The 25,661-nt window shown below is 35.1% G+C and overlaps 1 protein-coding gene across 2 annotated transcripts in view; it reads left to right on the plus strand.

Moving 5' to 3' along the window:
* The window catches only part of AMMECR1 (AMMECR nuclear protein 1), a 106,477-nt gene that overhangs the window by 30,677 nt on the left and 50,139 nt on the right, over positions 1-25,661 (plus strand). For both annotated transcript variants that reach the window (XR_009050261.1, XM_057717930.1), the window contains exon 2: positions 19,713-19,823. Coding sequence is in view for 1 of the 2 variants with exons in the window: in XM_057717930.1 (XP_057573913.1) it covers positions 19,713-19,823 (111 nt within the window). In the remaining variant the exon portion in view is untranslated. The remainder of the gene's footprint in view (positions 1-19,712; positions 19,824-25,661) is intronic.

Genomic DNA, 25,661 nt, shown 5'->3' on the forward strand with positions numbered 1-25,661 from the left:
GCACCTGTCAGCACCAGAATCTTACATTTCCCCAGACATGGAATCCATTTAAGAACCACCTGTGAAATGATAATACTTGTTATAAGAAATTAAAATACTAAATTATAATACTCAAGTATGCCTGCTTCTCCCAGGTATCCCAGGAAGAAAATGAACAGTTATTGAGGGGCTACTTATTAGAGGTTTCATTGGCTAAAAATGATGATAACATTAATAATTATACCTTTACTGATACGGCATTATAATACTTGGCAGTTTCCAGAACCATTTAAATGGCTAGTGTTCTTGGATCCTTGTAAGCAGCCCATCAAGCAGGCAGTGCACTTGCCCCCAGCTTGCATATCCATGTCTGAAGTTGAAGGGAATTGAATGACTCTTTCGTGGTTTTATGACTTGGATGGTGGAGAGTTGAGCCTTGGGCCTATGTCTTCAGGCGCCCCGTCCCTATTTCTATTCCCTTCCCACCCTATTCCAGCACTTTTATCCTACTGTACCACATTGATTTGAACTCTGAGGCTCTGATACACTAGTATGCTCAGAACAAAACATCTCTTAGGTTTCCCCCTGATTTTATCCCTGAGACATTTATCTCCCTAAAAGATATCTGTAAAGTGTGAAAGTTTTACACCCTTCCTAGGGGCCTGAGAAAGCTGTTTATGCTTTTGATGTAAATTCTGTGTGCCACAGTTAGATGTCCACTACACATTCAAAAACAGTATTTCTTGGGTCTAAACCCACAACAAAACTCTTTTAGTGTGATTCTCGATCTTTTAGATTAAATTATTTTATTCGTTCAACAAGCATATATTTAGCCCTTACTGTGTTCCAGGGTCTAGGAATACAGCAATGCAAAAGGCATGTAAGCTCTTGGAGCTTACAGTCTGGTGGGCAGACAGTAAACAAATAGGTAGTGATATGTTCTGTGAAGGAAAAGAAAGCACTTTAAAACTTTTGCTCAAACCATGAGATTACTAAATTGCAATAGCTACCACTGATCCCCGGTAGACTTTATAAAAGAGTTAGTTATTGGGAAGATGGCCTCAGAAAAGGAACATTGTCTCTGACAGCCCTTAGCAGTTCCTACCTTCCTTTCCATTCTTTAGACTAAAACCCTGCTTTCTTGTATGGTTGGGAGCAAACCTGATACAATTGGATTGTAAGGACACAGCCAAGCACTTCAGAAAGACTGAAGAGGCGAAACAAAATCTTACAACAAATACATTTAAAGTTGTGTTTATCTTTTATTCTTTAAGTGTAATGTCTTGCTTTATAGTGTGTTACATGAAGAACATTGAAAATAAATGGATTTTAAAGTATTGATTCAACTATGCTATGTGTAACAAAACGCAATATAAAAAAGCAGCCTCCTCAGATGCTTCCCAGTTTTATGGCCTAAGACTACAGAAGTTCTTTTTGACATAAGTGTTTTAAAAGTTTTGAAGAACAGGGAGTCTGCAAGCTGGAAAGAAGCCATTCTTACCATGAGGCAAATATACTTGAGTTTAATTTTTAAACTGTAACTGCTGTTTGACCTTAAATTAAGACAGTCTGTTTCCATTGTGGTGTTTTACCGGTTTAACAATGAGAACATTTAAAGCAGCTGCCACCAATTAAAATGATGCAGAAATGCTGGTTGTAAATAAATATTCTTGAAGTTTTAACTCAATGAAGTCAGTCTTTTTAAAAAATATTTTAGTGGCACTGTCTTTCTGGAAGGCAATTTGGGAAAACGCATCAAGAGCTCAAAAAATGTTCATACACTTTGAACTGGTAATTATGTTTCTAAAAAATCTATCCTTAGGAAATAAATCTGAGATCTGGATAAACTTTAATGTACAGAGATGTTCCCCACAGTTTTAATGAGAAAGAAATGATTACCTAAATTATGGTACACCCATATGATGGAATATCATAGAGCCTTTAAAATATTTTTGAAGAATCTTAACCATGTAGGAAAATGTTTATGCAATTTTGTTGAAAAACAAACTATACAAAACCATGCAGTATGATCTTAACTATGTGAAAATATTTCATAGAAAAAGGCTGTCAGGAAACATTGTAAGTTTTCATTGTCTTTGGGTTGTGAGATTATGCATTATTTTTATTTTCTTCTTTCTACTTTTCTGTATTTTCTTAAAATTTTTTGCAGTGAACATATGTTACATGTACAGTCAATAAAATATTATATTAGTGTTTTGATTCTTTCAGTGGGATGCTTTTTATTAATACCCAGTCCATATATGGTATTATGACATAATTTTTCCAGATCTTCATCTTTAGAGCATTTCTTCTTTCTAGTGAAGTTTTATGTTTTTAATCTTCTATTTATTTTAATTTTTATGATATACATAGTCAGTGTCAACAATTTTATTTATACTTGCTCTAATTTCCAGGTGTTCTTTAAAGCCAATAATTCAGTTCCACATTGGAATACTAATTTTTAGGTGGTTTATATCAAACACACATGTATTCATAGCATGTGGTAAAAAGAGTTAGCCCTGGAGCCACAATGCCTGGGTCCAGATCCTGGTCCTACCACTTAGTAGCTATGTGACCACTGACGGGTTAATTATCCTCACTGATTTTCAGTTTCCCTATCAGTAAAATGGGGGATAATAGTAATATCTACCTCATAGGGTTGTGGTAGGGATTTAAAGAATTATTACATGTAAGCACTTGAAAAAGGCCTGGCACATAAGAAATGTTCAGTAAAAGTTAGCTGTGTATTTCTAGTAGTACATATACACACACATACATATGTTGTCATGATCATTTGCAAAATGCTCCTATCTGTCTTATTCTTTTATACAGTTGTAATTTTAAAATGAAGATTTTTGTCTTATTCTTAGGTGATTGGTCAGTTTTCCTTTCATGCTTTGAAATTATTTTTTTTAAAGTTACCATATTTTCAGCAATAGAAACCGTATTGATTTGTTTTCCAACCATATTGTCTTTTTCCATATTTGGAATTGATGACCATTCATGTAGGCCAGATGGAATGGAGGTTGGCTTTGTTCTAGGTATAAAAGGCCTTCTGTTTACATACAAGTAGTTAATGTATTCATTACCAGTTATTCTCATCTATTAAATTATTTACCTTATTTATTAAAGTGCTACTTTAGTAGAGAAGGAAGGGGATGGTCAGGTAAGTGAGAGTGTACCCACAAGTAATAAAACTACATTTGTTTCATTTTTAACGCTATAATTCAGACTTGTCTAATTCAGACTGATCTTCCCAGACAGATTTGGGGTGAAAAGAGAGCTATCTTTTAGTGAATCATGCACTGGGCTTACATATATTTTACATAGATATGTAAAATACATAATAATATGTTATATATATACTGTATATAGAATATTTTATAATGTTATGTACATTACATATACACTACACTTACATATATTATGTAGTTTTGTAGTCCATATGGGAACTATCAATATTGTATTATAAGTAAAATAATCATTTGCCAATTTTTCTGTCTTACATTACAAAATGTGTTCCTATGGAAAACAGGTTGGATTTAACTGAATAACTGTTCTTTATAGCTAATTACAATAATTTTGCCATTGCTCAGTTTCACTTCCTTGAAGAAGAGGTGCTTTTGTGGTATGTGTACATTGTCAAAATGAGGAAAGACATTGGGCAAGTTTGAAAGCATGAAGCTGGCCACTGAAAGACTCTAATAAGAAGATTTTTCATCAATCTAGCAGTATTCAACTAAGACCGGTAGAGTCCAGACATCTGTGTCTTTAACTGGAAATTTGTTTAGTGTTTAATGCCAAGAAAATGTGGGAGAGGTAGATCGTTGGTTCTATAGCTATATAGAAACCCTGGATTGAATACGAAGTTGCATGTGTGCATTTCCATAGATTTGAAAGTAGAGCACTCTAGTTTAAAATAAAATATTTTTTATCTGTGGGATTTATCTAAAAAGCAAAGGTTTGGGGATTGTTCTAGTTGGTTTTAAAGAAGAGGACTAGGTGGACTCTAAGGAAAAAAAATAGCTTTCAGGGATGAGCATGTTCAATAGCTCAGGTGGCAAATCTCGCTTTCTTGTTGTAGTAACGTGATGAAGCCGTGTAGGTCACCGTCATTTCCAGACCCTATACACTATCTTTGGCTAATTTGTAGTCTGCTGTGTACCTAGCAGTTCAGCTGGAGGCTTTTTAAACCAGAGCCTTTAAATATACAGAGGAAGTTGTTGTACTGGTGCTTGTTGGTAGGGCTGCTGTGTTCTTTCTTATCTTCCCAGGGAGTTTGGTCCTTTTGTTTAGCTTCTGTTTCATTTGTTTACAAAGTTTTAAGCTTTGAAGTAGGCAGTTATATAGGACTGCCTCAAGAGAAGTATAAGGCAAGAAGGTAAGCAATTATCCTTCTGACTTCACTACCTTATCACCTCGGTTTCTCAGTCAGTATCATTCATGGATTTTGCTTTTTTCTCATAGGTTCTTCTCTGGCTTATTTCCTGCTATCCTAATTTTCTTTGGAAACTTATGTTGTTCTGTCCCTCGCAGAGCAGAAGTTGGTTCAGTTTACTTTCTGAACGTTGAACTTTCATGGTGTTGCCTGATGTGTTGGTGGCCAATTTTTTAAAATAATTTTTGATATGATAATTTAATGGCACATATCACATAATTTTTTTCTCTGTTTGTTCCATCATAAAAGGTTTTTGCATATCTGATTTCCTTAATGTGGAGTTCCTGTCTTTAGATGACTGCCCTTCTATAAATGTGGCAATATGATTCCAAGATTTATACTATTAAAACTATGATAAACGCAGTTATCCAGCAGAGTAGTGAGGTAAATAGCTGAGCCCTAAGATTGTTTAAGCCGTCATAGCTGAAAAAACAGCCCTTTAAAAATAGTAATAACAAAACACATACATCAGACATCATTCATAATTATTAATGACTTCCTCAAGATTTTTTTAAGCATTGTAAATAAGATTGGTCTGATTGCATTTATTTATTTATTGTTTTGTTTTAACTTGTATGGAGGGAAATAAGAGGAGTGAGCTATTTTTGGCACGGGCTTGAAGGAAATATCAGTGTGACTGGTAACTGACACTTTTGTCAAGTTCAGTTTATACTTGACTGCTTTGACTTTTTTTATTTCATTACTTTGGATTTTAGAGTTCTTGATTTGGTATATTTAAGAGTGACATCTCTAACCTTTTGGTTCTGAGCAGTGCATTGCCCCTGAAATTGGTTGAGTCACTTCATATTCTTCTAAAAGTGCACCAGCTGTCAAAGCTGAAGAGATCTGTCCCTTTTGCTTTCTGCTTCCTGAACCATTTTCCTGCTTACTGCAGTCGTCTACTATTTGTGGTAGGCTTTTTCCACATTTAGTATGTGAAACCTACCACAGAGTTTGACCCTTAAAGTGACTCAGTGTTAAAAGGCTTTGAGACTTCCACTTTGGTCCATGAAGGAGTAACTGATATAAGACTTGTTCCCTTCTGCCTCACATACCCCATCAACAAGTTGAAACTGGATAAAATATATGAAACAATGTTTTCAGACATTGGGCAACAGGTAGCACAGGACTGTGATCCCGGAGAAAAAGGGAACAAACAAAACCAACCCTACAGTCACCCTGGCTTTCTGTCTGCAGGCAGTTTCTGACCACTAGCATTGTGAGAGGGAACCCAAGCAGAGCCTGCAGTCTTGTTGAATTGATGAGACAGAGATAGGAACTCAGGGAGGCCCACGTAGATGGCAGGAATGTGTAGAGTGGAGTACTGGAAGCGGGGCGGGGGCGGGGGGAGCTAGTCAGAGAAATAGCTCAGGATATCTGCATACATGTCCCTTTATCTTTGGCTGAATTATGAATCTGTGAATGTGTTGAGAGAAACACCATGGGGCTAGGCAAAAAACTATTGCTCAGAAGCTATAAGCTGAAATTTTACCAGAGCTCACATAGGACTGAGAGATACTTCAGTTCCTCTAGCAAGAGTTGAGAGACCTTGTTGAACATCCAGAGCGTTCAGTAGAGACCCCCAGAAGCGTCATTCCTTAGTAGTAGAGCTAATGTAGCCCTAGAATAAAGCATACTTTGAACCCAAACTAACAAAACTTAAAACAGCCTTGAAAAATAATCATCCACAAAAATTTAGATGCATGACAAAATAAACTTAAATACTCCTTGAAGGAAGACAGTAAAATCAAAACACTCAAGAATATAATGATAGCTGATATCCAGAAAATTACTAGACATTCCAAGGAGCACTAAAATGTGACCCATAACCGAGAAGAAGTCAGTCAGTAGAAACTGAACCAGAAATAACAGTTATAGAATTAGCAGACAAGAACTTTAAAGCAGCTATGAGACTATGTTGAACAATTGAAAGAAAAACATGAATATAATGAGGAAAGAAATTGAAGACATATAAAGAAGCAAATAGAACTTCTGGAGTTGAAAAGTCTTACTATATGAAGTGACAAATTCACTGGATGAGATTAACAGATTAGACTGCAGAAGAAAAGATCAGTGCATTTGAAGACACAACAATAAAAGTATCTGCTCTGAAACAGAGAATGCAAAAAACTGAAGAAAAAAGAGAAAGCCTAAGTGAACTGTGAGACAATATCAAGCAGACTGACATGCATATAATTGGAGTCCCAGAAGGAAAGGAGAGAGAGGAATAGGCAGAAAAATAGTTAAAGAAATAATGGCTAAAATTTATCGATTATTATGGAAACTATAAACATATAGATCCAAGAAGCTCAATGAACCCTAAGTGGGATAAGCCCAAAGAAAACCACTCTAAGACTGTTATAACCAAATTGCTGAAAACCAGTGATAGACAGATCATTGAAAGGAAGCTAAGGCCAGACACTATAAAACTCATAGAAGAAAACATAGGAAGAACACTCTGTGACATAAATCACAGCAAGATCTTTTTTGATCCACCTCCTAGAGTAATGGAAATAAAAACAAAAATAAACAAGTGGGACCTAATGAAACAAAAGCTTTTGCACAGCAAAGGAAATTATAAACAAGATGAAAAGACAGCCCTCAGAATGGGTGGAAATATTTGCAAATGAATCAACAGACAAAGGATTAATCTTCAAACTATATGAACAGTTCATGCACCTCAATATCAAAAACACAAACAACCCAATCAAAAAATGGGCAGAAGACCTAAATAGGCATTTTCCCAAAGAAGACATACAGATGGCCAAGAGGCACACGAAAAGCTGTTCCACATCACTAATTATTAGAGAGATGCAAATCAAAGCTACAATGAGGTATCACCTCACACCAGTTAGAATGGGCATCATCAGACAATCAGCAAACAATAAATGCTGGAGAGGGTGTGGAGAAAAGGGAACCGTCTTCCACTGTTGGTTGCAGTGTAAATTGATACAGCCACAATGGAGAACGGTATGGCGGTTCCTCAAAAAACTAAAAATAGAAAAACCATATGACCCAGCAATCCCACTACTGGGCATATACCCAGAGAAAACCATAATTCAAAAAGACACATGCACCCCAGTGTTCACTGCAGCACTATTTACAATAGCTAGGTCATGGAAGCAACCTAAATGTCCATCAACAGATAAATGGATAAAGAAGACGTGGTGCATATATACAATGGAATATTACTCAGCCATAAAAGGGAATGAAATGGGGACATTTGTAGAGACATGGGTGGACCTAGAGACTGTCATACAGAGTGAAGTAAGTCTAAAGAGAACAACAAATATTGTATAGTAATGCATATATGCAGAATCTAGAAAAATGGTACAGATCAACCTTTTTACAAGGCAGAAATAGAGACACAGATGTAGAGAACAAACATGGACACCAAGCAGGGAAAGTGGGGCAGGGTTGGGTTGGGTTGTGATGAATTGGGAGATTGGGATTGCCATATATATATTACTAATAAGAAAAAAAATATCAAATTGTACACTTTAAATATACACAGTTTATTATATGTCAATTATATCTCGATAAAAGTTCTTTAAAAAACAAAAAACAATTGCATTTACAATAGCATTAAATAGAATAAAATATTTAGGAATAAATATTGGTTACAAACAAAAGAAAAGGAAAAAAAAAGAAAAGACGCTAGAGAGGGGAAAAAAAGAAACAGTACATATGGAAGAACAAAGATAAGAAATCATACACATCTCATCAGAACCAGTGCAAGTGAGAAGACAATGGAATGGCATCTTTAAAGTGCTAAAGAAAAAACAAAGTAATGTCAACCTCAAATCCTATCTCCAATGAAAATCTTTTTAAAAAATGAAAGCAAAAATAAATGAACGTGAAATATTTTTTTTTCAGACAAAAAATTGTCACCAACATACCTGAACTACAAGAAATATTAAAAGAATTTCTTCAGGCTGAAGGAAAATGATACCAGATGGAAACTTGAATCTGTAAAAGTAATGAAGAGTTCCAGATAAGTGCAGTAAGTGTGGAATGAATATGAAAGACTCCTCATTTTTAAATTTTTAAAAGTGATTGTTTAAAGCAAAATTAATAATCTGTCATGGAATTTATAATGTATGTAGATGTAAAAGGTATGACAGTACCCCCAAGGCATGGAAGGAGTGAAATAGAAGTATGCTGTAAAGTCCTTGTTATATGTATAGTGATGTAATATTAATGGAAGGTAGATTACAATTAGTTAAAGATGCATCATTTGCAACCTGAAATAACCACCAAAAAAGGTATAACTAGTAAGTTAATAATGGCGATAAAAATGAATACTAAACTGTACTCATTTAATCCAAAAGACAGAAAAAGAGGAGCAGAGAACAGATGGGAAACAGAAAACAAATATCAAATATAAAGAACATGACAATATGAAAATTACATTAAATATAAGTAGTCTAAATATTCCAATTAAAAGACTGTATAAAAATGCAAGACCCAATTATGTACTACTGTCTATGAGAAACCTACTTCAAGAATAAAGACACAGATAGGTTAAAAATAAAAAGATGGAAAAAGATATATGATGCAAGCACTAATCATGAGAAAGCTGGAGTAACTATGTTGGTGTGAGACAAATTAGACTTTGGGACAGGGGGCATATTTCATAATGATGAAATGGTCAATTCATTAAGAAAGCAACAATCCTACAAGTGTATGTGCCTAACAGAGCCTCAAAATACATGAAAAAAAACAAAACAGATATAATTGAATGGATAAATAGACAAAACCACAATTACAGTTGAATATTTCAACACTTAATTCAGTAACTGATAGAATAAGTAAACAGAAAAGTCAGTGAGCTGATAAAAAAATCTGACCAACACTACCAACCAACCGTACCTAACTGATATTTATAAAACACTGCACCTAACACTACTAGAGTATATCTTCTTTTCAAATTCACACAGTACATTCACTAAGGCCACATTCTGGGCCATAACACAACCCTTAATATATTCAAAATAATTGAAAAAATGCAAAGTATGTTCTCTGATCAAAATGGGATTAGATTAGAAATCAGTAACAAAAAGCTATCTGGAAAATTCTCAAATATTAGGAGATTACACAGTATACCTCTAAACCATGGTCAAAGAAGAAATTTTAAGGGAAATTAGAAAATATTTGAACTGAATGATATTGAAAACACAACATATTAAAATTTGTAGGATGCACTTAACAGAGCTTACAGGGAAATTTATAGCTTTAAAATAAGGAAGATCTAAAAATCAATAATCTAAGATTCCAACCTGAGAAGCAAGAAAATGAAGAGCAAATTAAACCCCAAGTAAGAGGAATAAGATATTAGAAGAGTAGAAATCAATAAAATAGAAAACTAACAATAGAGAAAAATCAATGAAACCAATAGCCAGCTCTTTGAAAAGATCAATACAATTGATAAAGCTATAGCTAGACTGATAAAAGACAGAAGAGATACAAATTAACACAAATTACCAATATCAGGAAAGAAAGAATGGATATCACTACAGATCCTACAGACATGGAAAGGCTAATTAGGAATAACTTTATGCCAGTAAATTCTACAACTTAGATGAAATGGAAGAATTCCTTGAAAAACACAGATTACCAAAATTGACTGAAAAAAGAACTAAAAAAGTCTGAATAGCTTTATATCTATTAAAGAAATTAAATTTGTAATTAAAAAATTATCCCATAATTAAAATCTAGGCTCCAATGACTTCATTGATGAATTTTATCAAATATTTAAGAAACAAATAAACCAAACTTGTAGAAAAGAGAGGACAGAATTCTTCCCAACCAATTCTGTGAGGCTGGCATTGCCATGATACCAAAAGCTAGCAAAGATATTAGAAGAAAAAGCCACAGATCAGTGTTCCTTATGTACATATCCACAAAAATCCATCACCAAATAAAAAAATGAACCTCAATCTTTGCCTTACAGTGTATACAAAAAGTAACCCATAATGGATCATAAACCTAAAAGTAGAAGCTAAAATTAAAAAACTCCTGGAAGAGAATAGAATAGGAGAAAATTTTCATGACCTTTGGATAAAGATTTGTTTTATTGTACACAAAAACATGAACCAGAAGAGAAAACTTTTGTCAAAATTAAGAACATACGCTCTTCAAAAGATAGCATTAAGAAAATGCAAATGCAAATCATAGACTGGAAAATTATATTTGCAGTACATATAAGTGATAAAGATTGGTTTCTAGAATTTATTTTTAAAAACCTACAACTCAATAAAAAGAAGGAAAAAAATCCAATTAAAAAATGAGTAAATAAACATGTACCATAATGCTCATTTCAGCACTATTTACAATAGGACATGGAAGCAACCTAAATGCCCATCAACAGATGAATGGATAAAGAAGATGTGGCACATATATACAATGGAATATTACTCAGCCATAAAAAGGGATGAGATTCAGTTATTTGTAGTGAGGTGGGTAGACCTAGAGACTATCATACAGAGTGAAGTAAGCCAGAAAGAGAAAAACAAATACCATATGCTAACTCATATATATGGACTCTAAAAAATGGTACTGATGAACCCAGTGACAGGGCAAGAATAAAGATGCAGATGTAGAGAACGGACTTGAGGACACGGGATTGGGGGGAGGGGGCGAAGGGGAAGCTGGGACGAAGTGAGAGAGTAGCATTGACATATATACACCACCAAATGTAAAATAGATAGATAGCTAGTAGGAAGTTGCTGCATAACATAGGGAGATCACCTTGACGATGGGTGATTCCTTAGAGGGCCAGGATAGGGAGGGTGGGAGGGAGTCGTGGGAGGGAGGGGATATGGGGATATATGTGTAAATACAGCTGATTCACTTTGGTGTACCTCAAAAACTGGCACAAGAGTGTAAAGCAATTATATTCCAATAAAGAGTTTATAAAAATAAAAAAATAAAAACCTACAACTCAATAAAAAGAAGAAAAAATTCAATTAAAAAATGAGTAAATGAGTTGAACAAGCACTTCCCAAGAGAAGGTATGTGAATGAAAATTAAGCACTTGTAGAGTTGCTCAGTATCCTTAGTTTTCAGAGAGCTGCAAATTAAAACCACAGTGAGATATCTCTACACAGTATCTTGAATTTTAAAAAAAGACAATACCAAGTATTGGTGAGGCTGTGGAGCCACTGGCACATTCATACAATACTGGTAGGAAGGTACAGCCACTGGAAATCGGTACAGCCAATTAAAAAATCATTTGGCTGCTTCTTATGAAATTAAGCATATGCCTACTTATGGCTCAGCAGTCCTCTTTGTAGGGAATTACCTAGGAGGAATGACAAGTTATGTTCACACAAAAACTTGAATGCAAATATTATCATAGCAGCTTTATTTATAATAGCCCCAAACTGGAAACAATCCAAATATCCAGCAGCAAGTGAGTAAATAGACAAATTGTGGTATATCCACTCAGTGGAATATTATTCAAAAATAAAAAGGACCAAAGAACATGAATGAACATCAAAAGCACTGTTCTAAGTGAAAGAAGCTACACATGAAAGACTGCATATTTGATGATTCCATTTACATGAAATTCTAGAAAAGGCAAACCTATAGTGACCAAAAGCAGGTCAATGTTTGCCATGGTCCAGGAGTGTGGGGAGGGGATTGATTGCAGAGAGATACAAGGGAACTCTTTGGGGTGATGGAAATGTTCTATACTTTGATTGTGGTTTAGGTTACCTGTATATACACATTTGTCAAAATTCATTGAGTTTTACTTTAATAAAGTTGATTTTTTAAAAGAAGCACTTTGGAGGTGAGGATGTCAATTCCATGTTAAAAAAAAATCATAATCTCTTGGATATTTCACGATAGAGGTTGAAGTGTCTCCTGAAAGGTAAAAGAGAAGGAGGAAGAAAGAAAGCAAAGGCAACTTAAGTTGCCCCGATACAATTGGTCTCAGTTGAGTACTTTGTCCCTAGATCCTGCCTTTCTTCTTCCCCCTAAAATGATAAAGGCTTGCCGAATTCCTGCTGCAAAGCTGAGTCTGTCCAGCTCCTTTCTTTCGAAGGAGCAAGTAATCCAATACAGGGACCTTAAAATCAACAGTTACCTTTCTAAACTCAGAAAACATGTGAAAAACAAATATGTCACAGTTTTATTGCTAGTCTTACTAATTAAGCCGGCACATTACATGAGATCTCCTTGGAATGAGAAACAAGATAAAAATCTAGAATGAAGAAGCTGAATAACTTTCCAGCTGTCTTTATATTAGTGTTTAAATCAATCAGCGTATTTTGTTTCCTATGACAGGGTTGTAGAAGATAGCTGGGGAGGTAAGATATAGGGACAAACCTAAACCAAACCAAAACAACAACAACCAAAAAACCTTTAGTTGTTTTCATTGTTTTAAGTGTTATGAATTCCCTGACCATCCGGCATACAAATGATCAAATGAAAGTACCAAAATAGTTCCATAGCAGTTTTTTAATGGCATAAAAAAAGTAAAAGTTGACTATATCAATCAATATTCTTTCTGAAACCCCTGGATCTAGTTCTCTTAGTTTTGCTTATATTGAGTTCTGAAATCTTAGGACTTCAGTAGAAGGTCATATTTTTTGGCCTGGTCTGTTTTATGTTAAAATAATTAATTCTTTTCATAGTTAAGGCTGAGTCTCAAACTTTAAAGCTCTTTGAACAAATGGTTTCAGAATAGGAATTCCAAATAGAAATTATTTCATTTTGGAAATCTATAGTAATTTGTCATTTAAAATTTATTTTATGAGTTAAATTTTCTGATAATAAAGATTTATGATTTGTTCTTATTATCAGAAAAAAGCACACAGCTATTTCATCCTTCAAATGCTACCATATATTAAATTTAATACCCACTGCAGTGTAAACTAATAAGAGAAAATATGTGCAAATGTAGTATTTTTTTCCACTGCAGGTAGCCGTTCTCATCTAATTTGGGACTATAAAAATTCAAATAATAATAAGACTATCTCAGTTTATCAAGCCTGAGACTGATTTTTTTTTTAGTTTACAGAAAATTGTTGATTTGGTCTTGCTAAAAGGAAGAAATGGTTCTTTCAGTTCAAAAACTGGCAGAATCAAGCTAATCCTTTAAAGTATGCTTTTGATTTGGCTGGTTGTATGTCGGTGGTGATTACCCTTGATTTACAAGACACCCCCCCCACCCCACACACACACTCTCAAGCTTCCCAGTCATCTGTAAGACTTTTAGACTGCCTCTCTTCCTCTGGCATTTGCCAATTAAATTAGCATCATATATATATGAATATATATGTGATGAATATATGATGAATATAATGCTGCTGTGATAAAATTTCTGGGAACACCAGGCAGAGAAAAGTAGTGAAACATTGGTAATTCCTGATTCCCACTTTCAGGTGTTTGTGGTCTTCTGTACTAACCCATGCTGTCTGTTTAAGCAGTGTCTCCTTATTTTCCTGAGCCCCATGGGGTACAGGCTAGTTACAAAGGTTAGAGGGAGGAGTGTAGTATAAGGCTGTAATGGTGATTTAGTGTATTTTCCTTAGCTGCAGTAAAGCTTTGGTGTAGATGACAAAGTGTAAAATGCTTTGGAACCTTACCTTCTCTCCCCACCCCGCAACCATATACCTCCTTCCATTCCTCTCCTTTCAGGGCTTCCTATCAATTTGAATTTCAGATTATCTGAAAGAGTTAATAAGCATCATTCATTCATTCAAAAGCCTCATTAAATAATACAAATTACTTAAACAATCAGATCAGTGCCTAGCTAAATAGTTGTTAACCAGTCGTAAATGGGAATTTTGATTTGGTGGAAATTTGTAGATATTAGATAGAACACCCGAGTTTGATGAAGGCTGGCTAAACAACAGGAAGAAAGGAAGGTTGCGAGGGAGTGAGAAAGGGTGTTGGGAGGCCATCAAAGATAAAATGACAGATTTTGCTATGGGCTTCTAATGGCAGTATTATAGAAGCTTGCAAATTGGGTCTAGTGTTTCTAGGCTGATCCAGCATTTCCAGTTGGTCCTGGTATCTTCTCAGCTAATTTCTCTTTCCCCTCCTGAGAGGAGGAGGAGGAAAAGGAGATTTGTGCTTACGCTCACCTCTGTGGTGCTGTGTAGTATTCATGGGGTATTCATATTCTCTGTTATTTTAGAAGACATCTAGGTTTGTTACTCACAATTTTAATTAAACAGTTAAATCAGTAGTAAGAAAATTTGGAGTACTAGCCAGGTTCTAAGACTAATCAGTTGACTGTACACTATGCCTAGATAGCTTTTTGTTTTTCACCTGTAAAATGAAGAGGAAATAGATAACCTCTTAAAAGCTCTTTCAGCTAATAACCTTAGATACCTTATTACATAAACTTTGAACTATGTGCTAAAGTTTTTGTTAGCCATTTGCTGTGGACTGAATTGTGTCCCCACAAAATTCATGTGTTGAAACCCTAACTCCCAATGTGACTGTTTTTGGAGATAGGGCCTATAACGAGATAATTAAGGTTAAATGAGGTCATAAGGATGGGGCTGTGATACAATAGGATTAGTGTCCTTTTAAGAGATGCTAGAGAGCTTACGTGGATGCTTGCTCTCCTTCTGAAGCTCACAGGAAAGGCCATGCGAAGACTAAGCAATCATTAACAAGCCAGGAAGAGAGCTCTCAGAAACAGAACCCTACTGGAACCTTTATCTTGGACTTCCTATCCTCCAGAACTGTGAGAAAGTTAAAACTTCTGTTGTTTAAACCACCTAGTCTGTGGTATTTTGTTATGGCAGCTCGAGAAGACTAATACAGGATTTAACCATAATTGAGTATATTTTTACAAAATGAATCTGTCGTTTGTATAGTTTGGAAATGAGATATGTAGCTTCTTTGTGTTGAAATAGGACATGAAAGGTTTTAACCTGGTTGCGGAGGGAAGACTCGGCCATGTCTGTGTTCCTCTGAGCTTCTAGATACTGTGGAATTATGGTTTTGAGTTGGATGTTATGAGTAATACCATTGGATTTTTTGAACTAAGTTGGTGAGGAACCTGAGTGCAGTTGAAAAGCAATCATTATTTTATGGCAGAGGAAAAGAACCAAGATAGAGGACTTCTCTCTCTTCCTGTATCTACTACCTACAATATAAATAACCTTGCTGAATACTCTGTTACAGTAATTAGAATACTGGTGGGGATTGACATGTTGTTAATGTTACCACCTACAAATCTCATTCTAAAGAAGAGCAAATTGCCAGAGTAGGGGCTTGCTAATGTCTAAGGGTATTTTTAACTTGTTTTTGCCTTGGTATGGCAGAGGAGGTAGGATTTATGGTAAAATATGAAGTAAATATGCCTTTTTCATAGTTGTACCCCTCTCCCACAAACATATTTCTAATCTTTCCTGGTCTGCATCAGTAGAATAGTCTCAGAAGAGGGGCATAGGAAGTGATACACAATTTAGACTGGGGACTATCCTGCTCAGATTTACATTGCTTTTCTGAACTTTTGCTGATTCCACGCAACCACATTTCCCCTGAGAGCTACTATTGACCTGATAGTACTGGCTGCCAGTTGGCAGGGAAGACTTACCTAGATTAGGTGGTTACTTCCTGTTCCTGTCTACAGACTTAGAAAAATGGAGAGAGTTTACTTTCCTCCAAACATTTCTCAAAACATAGTGGCACAAACTGTTCAGAAGTGGGAAAAGTCCTTAAAAAGCTAGGTCTGGTTACCTTCAGATAAACATTTCCATTAATATTTCATTTCATTTTGAGCCCCTTTCTCGTTTGTAGTATTTCTTCAATGTATATAGGTGGCCTCAAACCATATGGTAAAAGTGTTTTCCAGAAACATTCACTCTTTGTCTTACCATGAACTGTTTTCCTTATTTCCTTGTCATTGAGTAAGCAGCTCCTCTCAACAGGCTCAAATCCCTTTTTCTACTTTGACCTGTCTCTTGATCATGCTGATGTCTTATGTCCTTTTGGGAACTCATACATGTTTTAGTAATGCATTTAAGAATGAAATTGCCTATTTCGTCCGTCTCTGTGTTGGGAAAAGGAAACCTTTTGTTGCTGGTTTTTTTTATAAGCTCTTTATTGGAATATAATTGCTTTACACTCTTGTATCAGCTTTTGAGGTACACCAAAGTGCATCAGCTGTATTTATACATATATCCCCATATCCCTTCCCTCCTGCGACTCCCTCCCACTCTCCCTATCCTGGCCCTCTAAGGCATCACCCATCCTCGAGTTGGTCTCCCTTTGTTATACAGCAACTTCCCACTAGCTATCTATTTTACAGTGGGTAGTATAAATATGTCTATGCTACTCTCTCACCTCGTTGTTGCTGTTTTTAGATGCTGTGTATTGAATGTTCCCATACTCATTGCCCTGTGTAAAGTAGTTATCACACACAAGATACAATCTCTTGTGCTCTGTGGTGTTTATTCTGTTTGTCTACTTTAAAATGCTTAACTTCCCGAGTTCTTCTCCCCATTAAATATTGCTTTTAGATATCGTTATTTTTAATTTCCATATACATGTTCTTTATAAAAGACATTGGATAATCATTTGCAAATGAAAAATTAGAGTCCCAGATTTTGAAGGAATAGTTTTATTCTGTCTACTAAAAGTCTGATTTCTTCCATCTTCAGGCATCTGTCCTAAACACAGTGGGGTTGTCAAGTAGCAATCCCTCCCATCTTTGACACAGATACTTCCCTGCAATACCAACCCCCAAAGAGGATGTTGCCTGGGGCAGGTAAGGAACAGGGAGAGTACAGATGATTCTGCATCTGCTCTACCTCTTATGAGGGCTCTTGAGAATGTACACTCAGCAGTGCCTAAAATTTGTAGAATGTTAAATCTGGAAGAGACCATAACAGGTTAACAGGGCTATCAGACTACTTCCTGGTCCCTGAAAGTGTTGTGTACTTTTATATCCCCATGCCCTTGCTTATTATGGAGCGCCTGGCAAAATGCAGCTTATCCTCTAGTACCCTACCCTCCGAGTGAATCATCCCTTCATCAGTCATAGCATAGCCTAATAAGAAACTGTGTATAATTTCTCCCACTATGTGTTTGAATGCCCTCCAACACACTTCATAGTGTAGTGTTTAATGATGTTCTTTTTGTATTTACTCTACAAATTTTGAATGTTTTCCTGAATACACAGGATTATAGTAAGAATGGTGTACATATCTATTTTAGGGGGATAAATAAGAGGGTTGAAGGTAAAGTACTTGTAAATGACTCATGTTTTTGATAGGAAATGAATGCACTCATACTTTTAGGTTTCCCATTCAAGTCACTGAGGAAGAGAATATACCACTTAGTTCTGTGTTACTGAGAAGCCATCATGGTGTTTTAAAGACATGTTATTATATATGTTACAGTATGATTCCCTTTCTTCTGAATCTGCCAAGGGACCTGTCTTACATACAGATCTTTCGTATAGGCATTGTTGTGGGAGAGGATTGACATCTTACTGTCCATTTAATGGTTGCTGACGTTGACTCTACCAAATTAGAAGGTGAAAAGTGAGGAGGTGAAATTCGTCTTTAAAGATAATGTGTGTGAATTTCAGGATACTAGTATTTGTATGAGTAATAGAAGAATTGGTGAGAAAGTGATCTCATCTAATACTTATCTTCCTGATCAACTACTAGTCAAGAGCAATTAGAGAAAAATTTCAGCTGGAGTATTAGAATCCTGTCTTAAGTTATAAGATAGTATATATGATGTAGAAAGCAAATAAATAAAAGAAAGAAAGAAAGAAAGAAAAAGGAAAAAAACCCTGGAATTTACCTTTTGTTTTTTATTTTAGTACCTTTAGTATAGGTCATCCAGCATGTGAATACTAACATTGATAAAACTTGGCCTTGTACTTTAGTACTGCTCCCTGGTTTGCATTATTTATTTGGAAACCTGTCTGCCATTGTGGTTACTTGTCAGAACACAGCATAATTTAAATGTTTGAGGTGGGTGACTGAAGTGCTTGAACAGGATATCTTTTTCCCCAACTGCTGATGACTGATTAGAGAGTACTTTAAATAAAGAATGTGTTCTCTAGCTTAACAGCATATTATAATAAATATATGGCAAATGGTATATCCCCGTAAAATCTTAATTTTTAGAAAGCAGAAATGTATTATACCAGTAATACTGTGAATACTCATATTAACAGGAACCATCCCCAACTATAGGGTATTAATCTTTTTACAAAATGTCCTAAAATGTATACATTAATTTATTTCATAAAAACTGGCAAATAAAGTTGCTTCTGTTTAGAAAGGAATTGCTTTTAAACTTAACCATGACTTGAGATTGTCAGTGCTTGGCTGCAGAATCCAGTCATCTACTGTATTAAACTTCATTTAAAACTATATTACCCTTCTTAAAACAAGTCAAACAACTAAATTATTTTCTTGTTCCCATTTTATTATAATTGACATTTTGATATTTGATGCTTAAGAGATTGTATTTATTGGCGATAATTCTATCTAAAAATTAAAATAAATTTTCTGGTTTCAGAGTATTACTTTGTTAATATTTCCTGTTGTCCTTCACCTCTCCAAACCCTACTCATTCTTCTAGGCCAAGCTGAAGATGATCAAACTCGATGAAATTTTCTCCTATCCAGTAGCTTAATTTATGGCATTTTGGACACGGCTTATAGCACTTACTTCCTTTTGCCTTGTGTTAGTTAGCTGTGAACATGCCCTCTTCCTGTACTGGCTCCCAGAGAGCAAAGACTATGTCTTAGGCAACTAACTGTGTATCTCCAGTAGCACCTTTCCCAGTGCTTTGCATCTGCCTCTGCCCCTCCCCCCCCCCACATTCAGTAAATATTTATTAAATTTGTTTATTTTTTTCCCCTGATTTTATAAACTAGGCTTAGGAATCAGTCAGTGACTTGAGGTTTAAATGAGGAATCAGGCAGTAATGGCTCTGTAGTCAAGATTGGCCTGGTTTGAGTTCCTACTTCAGGATGTATTAACTGTGGGACTGCCTCATCTGTAAAATAGGAATGTTAGTAATAGTATCAGCCTCCTAGAGTTGTTGATGAGGATTAACATAGTTAATCTGTTAAAACGGTTTGTTGGGCTTTGTAACATATAGAATACATTTAATACAGCGTAGCTCTAATTGTTGCTAAATGCAGTCCTACTGGGCTAGACGCTAAGCCCCCCGGGGCCTGTCATCTGGTCTTTATAGCTCAGGCACCTAACCACCTAACCTTGGTATAGTAAATATTCAACGAATACTTCATTTAATTGAATTGATTGATTTACCCTATTTTTATCTTCCATTACAGCCCACTGTTTGTAACATGGAAGATTGGTCGAGACAAAAGATTGCGTGGATGCATAGGTACTTTTTCTGCCATGAATTTGCATTCAGGACTCAGGGAGTACACACTTACCAGGTGAAGACCAATTTTTGTTACCTCTGCTTCTACATTAAAAAAAAAAAAAAAAAAAAAAAACTTGTGAAACTTGAACCTGATACTTTAACTCCTTTTCCTTTCCTGAATTGTCAACATTCTTGACTCCTTTCGTGTCAGACTTTTTTCTTCTCTTCGACCATTTGCCTTATCTCTGATAAAATGTTATTGATACATATTATCATAATATAAAATACTGTGATTACATATATTCTGCCATAGATGTCTTAAAGTTTTTTTTTTTCTTTCAATGGCCAGCTTATTTTGTATAACTTGAAAATCAATGACCAAATATCCATGGGTTACTTAAATGTACTATTTCTATAATAATAGTCATTGCGTCTTATTTGTTAGGCTTTAAAAAAAAAATTGTTGATGCCTATCCCATCTCACACATTTTGTTACACTTTTACGTACTTTTGGAATTGAAGGGAGAGCCTAAGAAGAAAGTGGTGCAGCAGCCTGGCAGCATAATCATTCCCGTTCACGCTTTTCCCAGAGTTCATTGTAGCTTGCTTACTTTGTTTCATCCAACACAAGGACAAAGTAATGAATGCCTCATTACAGTTGTTAGGACTTTGTTCTTAATTTCTGAACTCACAAAAAGCTATCTCGCAGGCCATCGGTTTTTCTTGGTTCCAGTTTAGATTTCTAGCAAATTGTGTTCCAGAATTATTTCAAAAGAAGAAAATTCCTTAAATAATAAGCTATTAGTAAAGGAATTTCCTGTTTTTGTTCGTATTTCAGGGTGATTATCTGATACAGTTTCTATAGTCGTAATATGCACAGTGTCTGTCCAAAAAGAAATGGTACTTGGGGCAAGTTGCTCAATCTCCAGTAGATAAAGTAGTAATCATAGTACTTTGTTCTATGTGCTTAATAGCAATATTAGGGGGATGTCAGGGGAGTGCAGTAATGATCAGTCACCACTTTGCTTCAGGATTACTGTTTTGGAAGATTCATTAGTTTACTATAGAATTGCATAAATGCAGCTCATAGCACCACTTAATAAAATGCTGGTAACTGAGTTTAGTATTCTTATATCTGAAGACGTAGCACACAGCTACAGGGTTTTCATAGCTTACCCCAAAGCCCAGAAAGAAAAGGGAAGACTCAGAGGGTCATGTGCATTCTTAGATTTTCACAGGTATTAGAAATGGGGTGTTTGGACTTGATTAAATAATATATAGGCAGAAAAGGGGTTGATACACACATTCTGGAAATAATGACAACTTACTAAAGATAGTACAATTATAAGTCTAGGCACGTTAGATTTTTTTCCCTGACATGAAATACCATGGACTCATCTTGGGACTTTAGCAAATTCTGCCAGTGACTCTCTTTTTGGGACAGGTGCATATGAAATTACTTTTTAAATAGCTAATCAGAGGCAATTTATTATACATTTCCTAAAATAAGTTGTGATGAGGAATACTGGCTCGTTGATATTGCTTGAAAAAAGAATTCTGTGGCCGAATAAATTTGGGAACACTAGTTAAACAAATTTAAACAGCTTTGCTCACTGCAGGATTTCTCAGAACCTTTTATGTTAATAGCGTGGTGAATCTCTGAGGGATACAGAATGCAGCATTTCCCAGACTTTTTTGACTACAGAACCCTTTTATCCTCCCACCCTTGTCTTATGCCCTTAGTGCTCCAAGGAACACATTTTCAGAAACAGAAGTATGTTATAAAATTTCCATTTTTCTTTATAGTTGAGGTGTCCGAGTTGATAGTATAGAAAGCCTTTGTGCTTTCAAAGGAAATTGTGGCAGAAATCCCAGTATCAAATATTATATACTTTAGTAGCAATTTGTTTTTACTTAAAATATGAAATTCTTTTTCCTACCTTGATAAAAAGGGATACTTTTTCTGGACTTGTGAATCTGTCTCCTAGGGCAGTTACCAGAAGAACTACAGTATGTTTTTTTCTGATAATAATATGATTCCGAATGAATCATCCAAATAGTTGAACTTAGAAATTTGCCTACATTTGTATTTGTAGTCTATGGCTCTTCCTGTTTACTTTTCAACCTTTTTCCCCATGTTTCTATACAACTTCCTGAAATTGTATACGGCACATTAGAGAGATATGTGTGTTTGTGTGTGTATATACACATATACGTATGTGGTCTTCTCATTTTTGTTTGGCTTCATTTCTTTTGCTTAATATGATAGTAAGAATGAAATTATTTGGAAGAGATGAACAAAGAAAATAAATCTTAAAATATACAGTTGCTCTTTTTTTCTGGATTCATTTTAGAGTCAAAACTGTGGCATCATTTTTAAAAGTTGCAATATAATGTTTTTCAGTCCCATTGGTTACTTATCATTTCTACATGCTGTTGTTATTAATGATATTAATAGCTACCATTTATTAAGAACTTACTACATGTCAGACGCTGCAGAGGAGCTTTCTATGCAAGGTCCTCACAACAACTCTTAGGTATTAATATCCACATTTTAAAAATGAGGAAACTGAGATCTAGAGAATTTAAATAATGCACCCACACATCTCGTAAGTGGTAGAAACAGAATTCAAACCCAGGCCATCTGACTGCAAAGTCCAAGCTCTTAACTACTATATCTAAGATAAGATAAAATAAAATTTTCTGAGAATGTATGTTTTGCAGCTTCCTGGTGAAAATAATGAACTTGAAAATAGGTTCCTATAAATTGTTTAGTCATGGGTCAATAATTCTTCACAAAATTCTAGTTAGTTAAGAATATTATTTTAAATTCTAGTAAATCCATACATGGGATCATAAAACGTATATAACTCAGGGTTGCATAGACTAGTCGGAAGAAAATTGACTTGGATTAATATTGCAAAAAAGGATAATGCTTATTACAAAAATATACTACTGTATGATATGAAATTCTGTTCTTTGGCTACATGTAAATAATGGATTGGACTTCAAGAAGAATATAGTTCTTCTGAACATAACAGTTGGTGATTCTTGGAGTCTGGTCTTAAAACCCATGAATCATAAAACTTATAAATGGAATCAAAAGAACTTAGGGGGTTTGAGATAAAAGGGAAGGGGAGAGCAAAACAAAAAATAAACAGTGAAAGTAAAGACTCATCAGGTATAGGTATTTTTTTTTTTAAAATTAGAATATCTGATTGCTCACTGTCTTCATCTGTGACTAGATAGATCATTATTCAGTTTTCATAATGTTACTCAGCTATACTCTTTATCTTTTTATTGTAAAATATGCATAACATAACCTTTACCACTTTACCCAATTTTAAGTGTATAATTCTGTGGCCTTAAGTACATTTGCATTGATGTGCAACCATCCACCATAAATCTCCAGAACTTTTTCATCTTCCGCAACTGAAACTCTGTACCCACTAAACACTAACTCCACATTTCCCCTCCCCCAGTCCCTGACAACCATCATTCTACTTTCTACCTCTATGAAATTGACTCTTCTTGGTACCTCACATAAGTGGAATCATACAATATGTGCTCTTTTATAGGCTGGCTTATTTCATTTGGCCTAATGATGTCTTCAGTGTTCATCCATGTTGTAGCATGTGTTAGAATTTCCTTCCTTTTTAAGGCTGAATAATACTCCATTGTATGTACAGACCACATTTTGTTTGTCCATTCATCCATGCATGGAAACTTGGGTGGCTTCCACTTTTTGACTATTGCATGTAATGCTACTACGAACATGGGCACACAAAAATCCGTATGCGTACCATTTCTTCTTTTAAAAAGCTAACCATTTCATAGAGAATAATGATCTAGTTTGTTTGTGGTCCCTTAATCTCTAAAACCTAAATGTAAAAAATGACCAAGTACTTTTTAAATGAAATGCCTATCCTGGATTAAGTTTTTATGTGTAAATATACTGTTTTAAAATTAAAATAATTATCACAGTCAAGTTTTATGTTCTCCTCGTTGAAATTTTGATTTATTGTAGACTGAAATAAGACCTTATACGTAGGCTGTGGATTTCTCCCAATTGTAAAAATACATAGTTTCTGTGTAAGTAGCAGGAAAAACTTTGTGAGAATTACAACATGGAACTATTAAATAGACTATTATTTCCTTGAGCTGGGTAAAAGCAGGAAAGATTATAGCAAATAAGAAGCAAGATGGCGAGCTCAGAATTACTGACAGAAGTTTATGCATGGTGAAATTAAAAGTTCACAAATTAGTGTACTTATTAGTGGTCAAAACTTCAAGGTAGAAATATTCTTGGTCTCACTTGAAAAAGAATAATTTCCAGTACTTATCAAGCTAGTTGCATTAGTGGCTTTTTCATGTTAGAAAGCAAAGACAAATTTATTTCCTCTTTTTTAGTATTTAGATTATATAATTTTATGGAGAGGAGAATTGCAATTAATATAAATGAACACAGAGATCTCAGTCAAAGAAAATTCCTTAAAATCTTGGTTAATAAATTGTCTAGCAAAGTGTAGGTCTATTTCTTTATGTAAATTCAAGTTGTTAATAATTTTTCTAGAATATATAAGTGATTAATAGATGTCTTCTTATTTCATAAAACAGGAATACAGCCTATCATCACGCTTAAAAGACTATCTTTTCTTCTCCTTTACTTAGTTGTACTTAGACGTCTTGGCAATGAAATAATTACGCAGGTGCAGGCAGTGTCTGGAGCTTGATTCAGAACTATGCTACTTTGTTGCACTGCTTAATTCTGAGAAAATAGCAAGGGAGGTTTGTTCTTTCTAGGGAATAGGGTGACCACATAAAAGGTGTTGTGTTTGTGTGTGTGTGTGTGTGAGTGTGAGGGGTGTGGGGGGCGAATGAGAGAGAGAGGATGATTGTTTGTTTACATGTTACAAACTTTCACTTACTATTAGGCTTTTTGAGATACTGCAAATAGCTAACAGACCTGCTTTATTACTTTCAAATGTCCTGGCTAGATTGGGTACTTTTGGGTAACTAGATTCATTGTAACCAAATTTGCTTTTATATTTTGGTGTTGTAATCTGGCATTTTTCTAAAGCAGTATGAGTTTAAAACCATTGTAAGCAGCGTAATCATAGTTTCCCCCTCAGGGCGGACTCTTTTGTGATCATTCTTATTCTTGAATATTTTAGGTAACTAGACTTGGCTCAGTGTGAATAATTAGTTGAAGCAAGCTCCCCCCACTCCTCACGGTAGCATCACCCGGATTGATTTTTCTTATGAAAAGAAAAGCTGTATGTGAGTCACTCTGACTGTACGCTATTGTCAGCGAAGCTCATTCTGGAGATGTTAAGGCCAGACTATTTTTGGCAAGTGTCTGTGGCAAGGCTTCTGGCTAGGATATGCTTTTTGGAGAGATAAAGTAGATCTATCAGAAACACTATGTAAAATTAATTATCTTAATTTACAATCTATATTTTGTTGCCTTTTACAAAAGGTAGCATGGCTTGAGTCCTAAAACGTATACCTAATTTGTTACTTTCAGTGTATAAATGACCAAATGAGAAATTGTTTGTCAGATTTTATAAGCATTTAATTTGAGGTGAAGTTTGGAACCTAGATTGTTACATGCCCTTTAATCAAAATTATCCGTAGACTAGCACAGCTAAATATAGTCTGTGGAGATCTGGGATCTTCATTTTAGCCACCAGTTTAATGCACTCCTTCATTATCCCGTGGTTGTGCTAATGTGCAGAGATGTGGCCAAAAACTGGCCAGGAGAATGTGGCAAGAGAAACCAAAGAGCAAGAACCATTCCCAGTATGGGTGATGACTCCTGAGTTATAGAGAATTATCTGAATTCATATAGTACCTACTGCCACAGAAATTAAGTGTAGTGAGTATCACAGATTCTGATTCCATATCACAT

The sequence above is a fragment of the Hippopotamus amphibius genome, chromosome X, assembly GCF_030028045.1.
Source record: "Hippopotamus amphibius kiboko isolate mHipAmp2 chromosome X, mHipAmp2.hap2, whole genome shotgun sequence".
NCBI lineage: Eukaryota > Metazoa > Chordata > Mammalia > Artiodactyla > Hippopotamidae > Hippopotamus > Hippopotamus amphibius.